Here is a 12,897-nt window from a genome sequence, read left to right on the forward strand (position 1 = left end):
GGTCCACCTCCCTCCTGTATGCAGACTCATCACCGTCCGAGATGAGCCCGATGAGGGTGGTGTCATCTGCAAACTTAATAAATTTCACAGAGTCATGGCTGGAGGTGCAGCAGTTGGTGTACAGGGAGAAAAGCAGGGGAGAAAGCACACAGCCCTGTGGAGATCCTGTGCTTACAGTCCGAGTGTCCGAGACAGCTCTCCCCAGCCGCACGCACTGACTCCGGTATATATATATATACAGCACAGGATGCTGTCCACTTCACACCTGTAGAAGGACAACATTGGTTTTGTCGGCATTTAGGACAAGTTTGAGGTGGAACGAATCAGACTGGATGATCTTAAATGCAGATTTCAAAAGCTGGAGAGCGTTAGCAACTGTTTTAGCTTGGCAATAAACAACTGTGTCAACAGCATAGAAATGTATGGATGCATTAGGGATGTTTTGACCTACATTACGTATGTAGATTGTAAAGAGGGTGTGTCCTAAGACTGAGCCTTGTGGTACACCATTGTTGACTGTTAAATAACTGGAGGAAGTACCATTATGTTGAACACATTGCCTCCGGTCTGAGAGACAGTTAGAGAACCAACCAATGGTGCGTTCTGAGAAACCAATTTCTGAGAGCTTATGACACAAGATGTTATGATCCACAGTGTCAAAAGCTTTAGACAGGTCTAAGAAAAGTGCAGCACAATAATCCTTAGCATCCTTCAACAACGTCATTAAGGACCTTCAGTGAAGCAGTGGTTGTGCTGTGTTGTTTCCTGAAACCAGATTGATGTGGAGGTAAGATGTTAAATGAGTCCAGGTAATCTTTGATTTGAGAGTTTATCAGTTTTTCTAGAACCTTGGCTAAAATGCAGAGTTTAGAGATTGGCCGATAGTGGTCACCTCCCTTCAGCAAAGGAAGAACAAAGGCTGTTTTCCAAGCATCTGGAATGGAGTTTTGGCTTATGGAAAGATTAAAGATGTGGGTCACAGGGACTGTGATGATATGAGCGGCCAGCCTTAAGAAATAAGGTGGAAGTTCATCTGGACCTGCATATTTTTTAGGATCAAGACCTTTTAACAGTTTATTAACCTCACTGACTGAGAATGGAGAAAAATGTTTTTCTTAGTTCATATCTTAGATCGAATTACTGTTTTTTTCTTTCACATTTTATTGTTGGATGTAACTGGGACCCTGTGTACATAATTTCGTTCCATGTGTACCATATGTCGTTCCGCCACATGTCTGTCCTGATGCACGTTTTGATCAGCAGGGGGCGGTAACGCTCTTCTATTTTGTTTGTCAACCAACATTTAAAGAGAAGAAGAAGAGCTTGTTTTCTTTAAAAACCCAGCACACACCGGAAGGGAGGGGAATCTGTCTGTCTCCCTCTTTTTTCTGTCTGTCAGTCTGTCTGTCTGGCGTCGAGCTGCGGAAGACAGTCAGAGCCGGTGTGTTTGTTATGGGAGCCAGCTAACAAGGAAGGGCGAAGACTTCAGTTTTAAGTGAAAGCAAACGGCAGGAAACGGCCATTCAGCAGTCTCACTGGATCCCCTGAGCGCACTGGGAGTAAACTTTATTTCGAAATGTTATTTTTCAAGTTATTTATTTTGTGTTTCTGCCTGCGGGATATTGGAGGTAAGTTACCGTGTGAAGTGCCAGAGAACAGAAAGTGTTCAGCGGTACCGCTAATCGGATCACGTAGTTGTACTCCACGGCTAACTTGTTAGCTTGGAGGCTAACGTTAATGAAAAGTGCCGAGTTTTCTGGTTTCCACCCGAGTTTATTCGTTGCGGTTCGGACGAAATAACTCCGTTCATAAAAATTAAAAACAAAAGAATAGCCTCTGTTTTTTTACAGTTAACTGAGTCGTGGGTGGGAAACATGTCGCTGAAAGAGTTGACGAGCTGAAATTTTACTATTACAGTACAGGTATTTGAAATATTCGCTACTACAGTTGAGAGTACTTTTACGTTGATTCGTTACATTTTTTATTTTGATCAACGATACAGATCGTCCAGAGGCAAAGCTACAAATGTAATATTTTGATACAGTATTTCTGTTATGAACCTAACTGTAAATGAGTTTTTTTAATATTTTCTGTTTAGACTAATGCTAAGGGTTATCAGGAAATGTCATCCTTTTGTTTGTTTTCTGCAGAACAGCTCACTTAATTATTTAATTACATTACATTATTTATTTTCGTCTTGAACTTTTTTGAATTCATTATTTACAGTTTTCTCATTCTAGTATAGTACATTTAACAGAGGACAGTACTGATCTTGTCAACATTTAGAAAATGTATTACTGTCATTTGCCATTTTGTTGTTTTTAATTATTTACATGATGCCAGTAAAGTCCATATCTGCAAATAACTTGTTCAAATAATCAACCATCTACTTGAAATAAAAACAGGAACCCTAAATTACATGCTCTGCATTTGTTTACAAATCATTATGTGTCATAAAGTGTTCGGTTAGGCTCTTTGGGATATTTATTTTTGAGAATGCCGATCCAAATTAAACTTATTTTAATTTTCTTTTTAAACCCAGTTGTTGAGTAGGTGCTTATGATTTAGAGAATTTTCAGAACGTATGTTTTAAGACGTCTGCTTTATGTTACTTATGTACCTGTTTATAATTTCTTTATTTTGCCAAACAAGTATGCTGCCAGTCCAACAGTAACTATGGATATTAACATGCTGGTAAATTAAAACCACTTCTAACAATCGGTAGTAGTAAACTTTGTAGTAGAGTGTTGATTCATGCAAGATGTTTGAAGTTTGCATTTTTAAAGAAAGTGATGGAAAGGATTGTAGTACAGTTAGTTTTCCATGTGCATTCATGAACAAGTTGCTGCTAGTCTTGTTCTGCCTCTACCTGTTTGGGGCGTGTTTGACTCCCACCACATAAAGTTCCAATTTACAGAACAAGACCATTTGGTGTAAACATGTGAAGCATCTGGTAACAAATTAGCAAATGTTTAGGGTCCTTCATTATGCAACCTTAAGAGTTTATCTGCTTTTTAAATAAAACTCAATTACGTTTTAAAAATTGTGTTGCAACTAGGATTCTATTACCAAATGATCATTTAACACCAAACATTTCAGATAATCTGGATCATGTTTCCATATTTTTACAATTTATTTTGAAACAGCTTTTTGAAGAACACCTGAATGTCATCTATTTAGTTTTTCACTTTAGTAATAATACACTCTAAAGAAGGCAGAAGCATAATTAGACGATGTTGATTACATTTTGCAAGTACAACCCCAGTTTCAGTACAAATATTTTAACAGTTTGTAGTTTTTGTAGTGGCATTCAGTGCTTCCTTGAATCCTACCTGGAACGGTTTCAATTTGACTCCCACACTAATACCACTGTACTCTGAAATAAAACCCTCAGTCACATGATGTGCATCATGTGCCCCTCCTCACATGTGCTTTAAACTGAGCACTTTCTTTGTTTCGTTAGAAGAACAAAGAAAATGGTTGGTATGAAAGCTAGCTGGATTAGCTCCAGTGGTGTGTGCCATTATGTTGAAAAACCCTTTTACCACATTGTCGGGTGAGTGTGCTGTAGCTGGTCAGTGTTGTAGAAGTTCCTGTTTTCCCATCATGACTCTAGGTCACTTCATTTGACATCGTCACTGAAAGTTGGATTCATAAATTACATCTCAATATTTTGGGTTCCTGGTATTTTACTTAATTGGCAACAGAAGAGTGCAATTGTTCATGAAAATTTAGTATTTAGTAAATAATACTTTAATTTTTATTACACTTCAGATGACCATTTGCTTTGATTTATTAGTCAGTGCAATGTGCAACAAGGGACGCTAAGAGAAGATCGTCTCCCTGATATCTCTTTCAGGTCAGTTTGGAAACCCTTTGAACAAGTACATTCACCATTATGAAGGTTTGTCGTATGACACGGAGGCACTGCACGAAAGTCACCAGAGAGCCAAAAGGGCACTATCTCCACAGGAAAAGACCGTGCACTTGAACTTCCATGCTCACGGAAGGTCAGTTGAATATAAATGCACACGCACACACACCCCTTCATTTATTTACTTTGTCTTTCTGCCGTCTAACAAATCCTCCTAATCTCTCGCTGGAATTTATGTCTAACTGCAAACATACCAGACTCCCCTTCCTGGGGATAAAAAGTGAGTTATAAAAGCAGAACCTGTTTAAAGTTGTTCAAAATATAGATTGCTTGTTTTATGCCGCACAAGACTTTTTGACAGAAACGCACTCGGCTCTTGTGACACATTCATTGTACTTGGGGGTGGAAATTTGTAACTTTCAGTGTATTATTTGCTACCATTTTTATGATCACCTTTCAAAGTGGTGAAAATAACATGGCTGCCTCCATGTTATAACTCACAACTAGAACTTAAGTGACACCAAAAACGACAAATGTAACGTTTGAGGTTGTTTCATAAAAATATGAAATTGTAGTAACCTTTAGAAATTAGAGTGTTGTTGATTTTGTGTTGGGAGGATTTTCAACCTGGCTTAACAGGTGAAGTACCCATGGGGCCTCAGTGGCTCCATTATTGTAATTCAACACTTCAGCTTCTCCTTCAACACAGGTGTAGAGCAGAAACTGTGAGCTTAGTTGCAGAAATATTACCCCACTTAGGGTTCAGTCGTACCAAAAAGGAATAGACTTAAGTGATACAGTCATGCTTCATTTGTAATAGCAGAGAGGGGTTTAATGATCACTTCCTTTTGTGTGAAACAAAGAGGCTCAAGTAAACCCAGCAGTAGAGATTTGTACAGTTAGTTATTTTTCTTCTTCATCCATCCATCCATTTTCTGCCGCTTATCCGGGGTCGGGTCGCGGGGGTAGCAGCCTAAGCAGGGAGGCCCAGACTTCCCTCTCCCCTGTCACTTGGTCCAGCTCCTCCGGGGGAATCCCGAGGCGTTCCCAGGCCAGACGAGAAACATAGTCCCTCCAGCGTGTCCTGGGTTTTCCCCTGGGCTTCCGCCCGGTATGACGTGTCCGGAACACCTCACCAGGGAGGCGTCCAGGAGGAATCCTAACCAGATGCCCGAGCCCCCTCAACTGGCTCCTCTCGACGTGGAGGAGCAGCGGCTCTACTCTGAGTCTCTCCCGGATGATCGAGCTTCTCACCCTGTCTCTAAGTGAGAGCCCAGACACCCTGTGGAGAAAACTCATTTTGGCCGCTTGTATCGTGATCTTGTTCTTTGGGTCACAACCCAAAGCTCATGACCATAGATGAGGGTAGGAACGTAGATCGATCGGTAAATTGAGAGCTTCGCCTTTTGACTCAGCTCTCTCTTCACCACGATAGACCGGTACAGCATCCGCTTCACTGCAGACGCAGCACCTATCCGCCTATCGATCTCTCGCTCCATTTTTCCCTCATTCGTGAACAAGATACTGAGATGTTTAAACTTCTCCACTTGGGGCAGGACCTCCTCCTCGACCTGGAGAAGGCACTACCTTTTTCCGGCTCAAGACCACGGCCTCGTTTTTGGAGGAACTGATCCTCATCCCGGTCGCTATTTTTCCTTCTTGTCAAAGATAAATTGTTGTAACCCTGTGGGATACTCCAGGTTTGTCTCAGCTCTAAGAAACTGTCACCCTTAAAGTACTTTTCTCTGGCCCTGCCTCATTTTGCTGCACCCATACAGCCTGTAAATCAATAATCAAAGTTTCCTGATGCATGCTCAATAATCCAGGTAGAAAAATCTTTAAAAAAAGTTAAGTCTGGTCTTCTGGACATTCAAAATTTTGTTTTTTGAATGTCCAGAAGACCAGACTTGACAACCTTGATTATTCTAAAAAAGTTGTTTTTGTCGCAATAAATTTAGATAAATAAATAAATTAAATAATCATTATCAATTAGGGAAAAGCCAAAAGAAGAAGAAGAATAAATAATCATATACACACACACACACACATTGACATATTTCTTTACCTTACTGTCATATTTTTCTAAAACTGGTTACGTTACATCATAGATTCTTCAAGTAACCTAACCAAGAAGACAACGTTGTACAAGGATTTTTAACATGTTGCAATGTATTATGGCTTGTTTTTACCTCTGAATCTTTTTTTATATAGCTATATAAAAATAGCTCTGAAGCATTTTTATTTATTTATCTGAAGTTTCTCTGTTCAGTTTCTCTGCCAGATTAAAGTGCAACTCAGGTTTTTGGATCTCTGCGTATTTCTGAAGAGCTTCTTGTGGAAATAAACTCCTATTTTAGATTTTTGTCACTTTCATTTTCAGAAGCTGAAGTAATTCTGAATCGGTAATTTACAGAAGCTCAGCGGGTTTGTTTTCTTTACTCTAAACCAGGGCTGTTCAACTAAACTGCTCAGGGGCCACAGTTACAGAAAGCCAGCAGCTCAGGGGCCGGACATCCAGCGATTAAAGTCATTAAATGAACCAAGTATTACATTTATCTCTTACCAGTTAACAGCCTTTTCCTTGTGAGAAACGGAGGCCTTTTCACAGTATAGAAGCTTGTTATAACAAGTGAAGAGTCTGCTTGTGGACACCCGCTCACATAAATATTTGTAGCCTGGTCAGGTGATGGGACAAGACGCGCCACAGGGACTGTTGAGAGCTTCTTTATAATACAGATACCAAAAAACATAGTCGGGCTTAGTGTAACAACACGAGTGCCACAAGTAAAACTCGCAAAATGACATTCTTTTGTGAGATGACGTTGTTCCCTTGAATGATATTTTCTTTCTTCAGAATTTTCTTTTACACCACCGATTCACATAAATGTTGTAATTTCCTTGTTGGCTTAGAAGAGTAATTTTTTAAAATCCATTTTAGAACAGTAGTGTACATTTGTCTAGTCACAGAGCACATAACTGGGCTCACGGTGACATAATGTTAGACACAACACATGTTTTTGTCTCTCTTCATTATGGAAATCAAGGGTAGACGTAAGAATATTTGCCAAGTTGTCCAGTGGACGACCTCATGACAGAATCTGGTTGTTTGTCAAAATGTTTGGTTGTTCACAGCTTTTACAATAAAGAAGGCAAAACATCTCAAGAAATTTTTAATTTTATAAGTGTAATGCACTATATGCAAAGTTTACTATGTAAAGATTTTCTGAGTCAGCCATCTCAGTCAGAGTCAGTCAGAGAGGTTTTATTGTCATTGTACAAGTACATATTGAAATGAAAGTGTTCCCCAGGATCACGGTGCAACACAGAACATGTGGTGCAAAACAAAACAACACAGTGCAGATATGCAACACAACAATAAATACAAACAGACTTATAATGAATACGAAAATACATCTAACCTAATCTAAACATTACAATCTAAACAAGTAATTAAGAGACAAGACCAGAGACGCATGTTGATTAGTACATGTGTAGGTGGTACATGAGGTAGAAACATGTTCTGATATGTGGCTAGCAGCATGAAGTTTCTGTTTTTGTGAACTGCTTGGACATTGTAAGCTGCTGGGTGGCAGACTCTCTTCCAGCAGCTGGAGTGGAATTTCCTCGTTCTCCTCTTCTCTGTCGTCAGACTTTGCATGAGAGTTTCTTTATTTGTCATATGCGCCACATGTGGTACATGTGGTGGAACAAAATTGTGTACACAGGGTCTCGGTTGCATCCAACAATAGTATGAAATATAAAAGAAAAACAGTAATAAGATCTAAAATATGAACTTAAAAAAAAACGTTAACAAAAAATACGTTGAGCACTAGCCGTACAAAAACAATGCGCTAATACAATATGAGAGGCACTCGCAGCGTATTTAAGGCTCGGGGATTAAAGCAGAAAAAAATATTTTGACATTTCCTACATCTAGATGTTATCCAAGCACCCCCACCCCAGCAGCTCAATCCATTTTTCAGTTCAATTCAGTTTATTTAAATGGTGCCAAGTCCCACAGAAATCATCTCCGGGCACTGAACAGAAACATTCACATATATTAATATTATAAAAGACATTTAGTAAAAGTTCTGTATCTAAGGAAGAAGCAGATTGTGTTGAATCTTCACTTGATCACAGTCTTCCATCCTGAGCAAGCACAATGGAGACAGTGGAAAGGAAAAACTCCCTTTTTAACAGAACGAAACCTCCAGCAGAACCAGGCTCAGGACGAGCGACCGCATCTGCTTCGACCAGCTGGGTTTGAGAGGAACAGGAAGGAGAAACGAACAGAATGACAGATCCAGGTGAACTTTCTATAGGAGGAAAAATAAAAACCATTTTAAGATAGAAATAATTACAAACCGGATTCCAAAAAAGTTGTGACACTAAACAAATTGTGAATAAAAACTGAATGCAATGATGTGGAGATGGCAAATGTCAATATTTTATTTGTAATATAACATAGATGACAGATCAAAAGTTTAATCTGAGTAAATGTAACATTTTAAAGGAAAAATATGTTGATTCAAAATTTCAGTGTCAACAAATCCCCAAAAAGTTGGGACAAGTAGCAATAAGTGGCTGGAAAAAGGAAATTGAGCATATAACGAACAGCTAGAAGACCAATTGACACCAATTAGGTCAATTGACAACTCGATTGGGTATAAAAAGAGCTTCTCAGAGTGTCAGTGTCTCTCAGAAGCCAAGATGGTAAGAGGATCACCAATTCCACCATTGTTGCGCAGAAAGATAGTGCAGCAATACCAGAATGGTGTTACCCAGCGTAAAATAGCAAAGACTTTTAAGTTATCATCATCAACCGTGCATAACATCATCAAAAGATTCAGAGAATCTGGAACATTCACTGTGCGTAAGGGTCAAGGCTGTAAAACTCTACTGGATGCTCGTGATCTCCGGGCCGTTAAACGTCACTGCACCTCAAACAGGAATGCCACTGTCAAGGAAATAACAGAATGGGCTCAGGAATACTTCCAGAAAGCATTGTCAGTGAACACAATCCACCGTGCCATCCGCCGTTGCCAGCTGAAACTCTACAGTGCAAAGAGGAAGCCATTTCTAAGCAAGCTCCACAAGCTCAGATGTTTGCACTGGGCCAGGGGTCATTTAAAATGGAGTGTGGCAAAATGGAAGACTTTTCTGTGGTCAGATGAGTCACGATTTGAAGTTCTTTATGGAACACTGGGACGCCATGTCATCCGCACCAGAGAGGACAAGGATAGCCCAAGTTGTTATCAACGCTCCGTTCAGAAGCCTGCATCACTGATGGTATGGGGTTGCATGAGCGCTTGTGGCATGGGCAGCTTGCATGTCTGGAAAGGCACCATTAATGCAGAGAACTATGTTCAGGTTCTAGAACAACATATGCTCCCATCTAGACGTCATCTCTTTCAGGGAAGACCCTGCATTTTTCAACACAATAATGCCAGACCACATGCTGCAGCAATCACAACATCATGACTACGTAGGAGAAGGATCCGGGTACTGAAATGGCCAGCTGCAGTCCAGATCTTTCACCTATAGAGAACATTTGGCACTTCATAAGGAGGAAGGTGCGACAAAGAAGGCCCAAGACGATTGAACAGTTAGAGGCCTGTATCAGACATGAATGGGAGAGCATTCCTATTTCTAAACTGGAGAAACTGGTCTCCTCTGTCCCCAGACGTCTGTTGAGTGTTGGAAGAAGAAGGGGGGATGCCACACAGTGGTAAAAATGGACTTGTCCCAACTTTTTTGGGATTTGTTGACACCATGAAATTTGGAAACAACAGATTTTTCCCTTAAAATGATCCATTCTCTCAGTTTAAACTTTTGATCTGTGATTTGTGTTCTATTCTGAATAAAATATTAGATGTTGGCACCTCCACATCATTGCATTCAGTTTTTATTCACAATTTGTTTAGTGTCCCATCTTTTTTGGAATCCGGTTTGTACAAATTGACCTCATTTTCTTAAATGATTTGCGAAAACTGAGTAGTTTTCATTTGATACTATTTCTATCTTAACTTGTAATTCTTGCCCTGCCATTGTGTATCTGTTCCTACCAAACCCAGCCGTTAGAAGCAGATGGTCCGCTTGTCCTGAGCCTGGTTCTGCTAAAGGTTTCTTCTTCATGAGGGAGTTTTTCCTTTCCACTGTCGCCTTCATGCTTTTTCAAGATGAGAGTTCTGTGATGGAGTTAAACTCAAAGCAGTCTGTTCCTTAGATAATGTTAAATTATTATTTATATATATGAATATTTCTGTTCAGTGCCCTGAGATGACTTCTGTTGTGACTTGATGCTTTATAAATAAACTGAATTGAACTGAAATAATAAAGATTTTCATCCTAATAAATGATGGTTGATGGCTGAATCGGTTATACCTGAACTTTAACAACAAAATGTTTATTTTTTCTTTCAAGTGTTTTACCGATGACATTTGCTTTAAGCTCACTTTGCATTGCTGGAACTTTGCAATAGTTTGTTCTATCAGAAAAATTCCAACAGTTACTGTAAGCTGAGAACTTGCACTTTACAGTCAACATTGACTTTTTAACCTTACTCCTGCTGTTGCAGGAAGCCTGTGAAACGGCAATTCTGTACCCCTCCTTCCACACAGACATGGCATGAGCAGGTGAGCCCAGCCAGCTCTTGTCATATGTGGAACATTTGAGCGTCCCGCTTTCCACATGCAGGACATGATGGTCAAAATACGAGACTGTCCCGCCTAAATTGGGACGGTTGAAAACACACATTTCATACCTCATCCCCCCTCTTTCTTACACTGGCTCAGGGATATTCTTTACTTTCTTAAACTTGAGAAAATTAGTATGTCACTGCACAGCGTTTCTGAGCAATTTACGCATACTTGGCAACCACTAACTGTTGGCTAGACAAACTAACTTTCCCTCACTACTTAGCTGCCATTATTATTATTATTTTATGTATTTACTTTTTCTCATGTTTCTGGTCTTTTCTGGAGGTTCCCTCTCCTGTTTTTTATTTTTATTATTTTTTTTAAACATATTCGTACATGACTAATTTGATGGAAATGGCAATACTGACTTGTCTTAACTGAGAGTGGTGATCAGTTTGTCTTATTTTTTTTCTACATGCCACATTGACGGGAGTGGAGTCTGCTTGTCTGTTCTTTTGAGTTCGTACCTTTTTATATATTTTAAAGAAAGTTCTACAGTTTGTTTTATATGTACAGTACAATAGAAGAATGGTGCTATGACTGTACAGTTTGTTAAAAACCAAATAAATAAAGTTTAGAATAAAAGAACTCCACCTACCCACACACGCACCTCATTTTAACAGATGATGGAAATCCATCGCGGAGACAGAACTTTAATCTGTCTATTTCATTTGGTTGTCCACCAGACAACCTCGAGGCAAGATCTGGATGTCTGAAATGAAAATTTGTTGTCTCAGACAACCAGAAACTGCTTATGCTGACCCCTGCAAATTTCCAACAGAGGTGATTCATTATGGTGTCAGTATTTTATCCATCCATCCATCCATCCATCCATCCATCCATCCATCCATCCATCCATCTTTACGTGCTTCTTCCTTTTCCTGGTCATGGGGGTCACTGGTGCCCATATCCAGCAGTCACTGTGTGAGAGGTGGGGAACACCCTGGACAGGTCTCCAGTCCATCAGAGACAAACGAGACGAACATCCATTCACTCTCTCAAGAGTATTCACTCTCATTTGCTCCCATACTTTTTTGAGTTGGTATGTCTTAACTTGATTGACGCTTACAAGAAAGCTGCAGTAATAAACTGTAAAGTGTCTTGGTAGTGTAATATTCATTCATTAATTCAACCTTTATTTAAACAGATAAGTCATATTGAGTCTCAAAGACTCATTTACAAGTGAGAACTGTTTGGACAGACAATAAAAGTGGTAAACTGGACACATGTAGGAATTGGAGGTGAAAAAAAAAATCCTATCAGACTTTTTTTTTTTCCAGCCTGAGAAGAAAAAACTCTGATATTAAAAAACATCTCGCACAAGCAAGCACATAGTGACGTAGACATTCTGCAGAGGTGGACGACGAGAGTGGTGAGCAATGTTCATAGATGCTCTCGAGGGCACTGTAAGAGTTCTGATAAGGATGGAATAATCAGTCAATGTCCTCCAGTGAGATCCATAAACATTCTCGAGGTATGTTGAGGAATGGTCAAGATTAACGTCTATGAGAATCCAAGAGTCCTGAAATGGTGACACAATATTTATTCAGCTGGTTCATCTGGTTATCAGTTGGAAATTCCTCAGGGAGGGGGTGGTGAGCGTCAGATCACGTGTTCTCCAGGTGAATTCAGATAAGATGACCTTCAAGGCCAGCCAATGGAGCCAAATTCAGATAAACACACAGTTGTTTTGGGGACAGGCAGAACTTTATAACATCTACCTTGAGTCTGTGTTGGTCCACTCGGCTCCGAAATGTCCAAATTACATGGCCACACCGTTGAACGTGACTAACATCCCCGAGATCTGATCCATTCTGCCCAAAGCATTTGAGTCCGGGTACTCGAGGCACGAACCAAGCAATCATAAAGGCAAGCAGCGTGATCGGGTCCAAAATTTGCTGCCGACGACTTCCTTGATTTTAGATAAAACCAGCAACCAGCCGAATCCACAAAACAGGAACCAGTTATCAAAAATCCAATTAAATATACGTCCTTAAAATCTTAAATAAGTTTTTTTAAAGACTAAAAATATCTGATCTGATCTATAATTTTTGAACAGAGTTCCAGAAACACTCATTATTTGTAATTAGACAAAAAATAATATTTTAAATTTTTACCATTTTGTTTTGAAACGTGAAAGACAAAATTGTAGCGCTCATAAGGGCTCAGTCGTTCTGTTGCATCAAGTCGGACAGAATCGTGTGGAGTAATCTTTCTATCGTCATGTGATTACTTAAGAATTCTGGTAGGGTAAGGGTGGGGGGGATATTCATTGAACTATTGACTTTAACGTTTCAGGTTTCTGGGGACCTAGTGATACTCATG

At 39.7% G+C, this 12,897-nt stretch overlaps 1 protein-coding gene across 1 annotated transcript in view; it reads left to right on the forward strand.

Moving 5' to 3' along the window:
- The first annotated feature begins 1,314 nt into the window (after positions 1 to 1,314).
- The window catches only part of adam10a (ADAM metallopeptidase domain 10a), a 29,599-nt gene continuing 18,016 nt past the window's right edge, over positions 1,315 to 12,897 (forward strand). Inside the window, exons 1-2 of the mRNA XM_037689668.1 lie at positions 1,315 to 1,628; positions 3,860 to 4,010. Coding sequence (XP_037545596.1) covers positions 1,577 to 1,628; positions 3,860 to 4,010 — 203 coding nt within the window. The 5' untranslated portion in view covers positions 1,315 to 1,576. The remainder of the gene's footprint in view (positions 1,629 to 3,859; positions 4,011 to 12,897) is intronic.

Source organism: Nematolebias whitei, chromosome 2 (genome assembly GCF_014905685.2).
Source record: "Nematolebias whitei isolate Nwh7 chromosome 2, NemWhi1, whole genome shotgun sequence".
NCBI classification, from domain to species: Eukaryota; Metazoa; Chordata; class Actinopteri; order Cyprinodontiformes; family Rivulidae; genus Nematolebias; species Nematolebias whitei.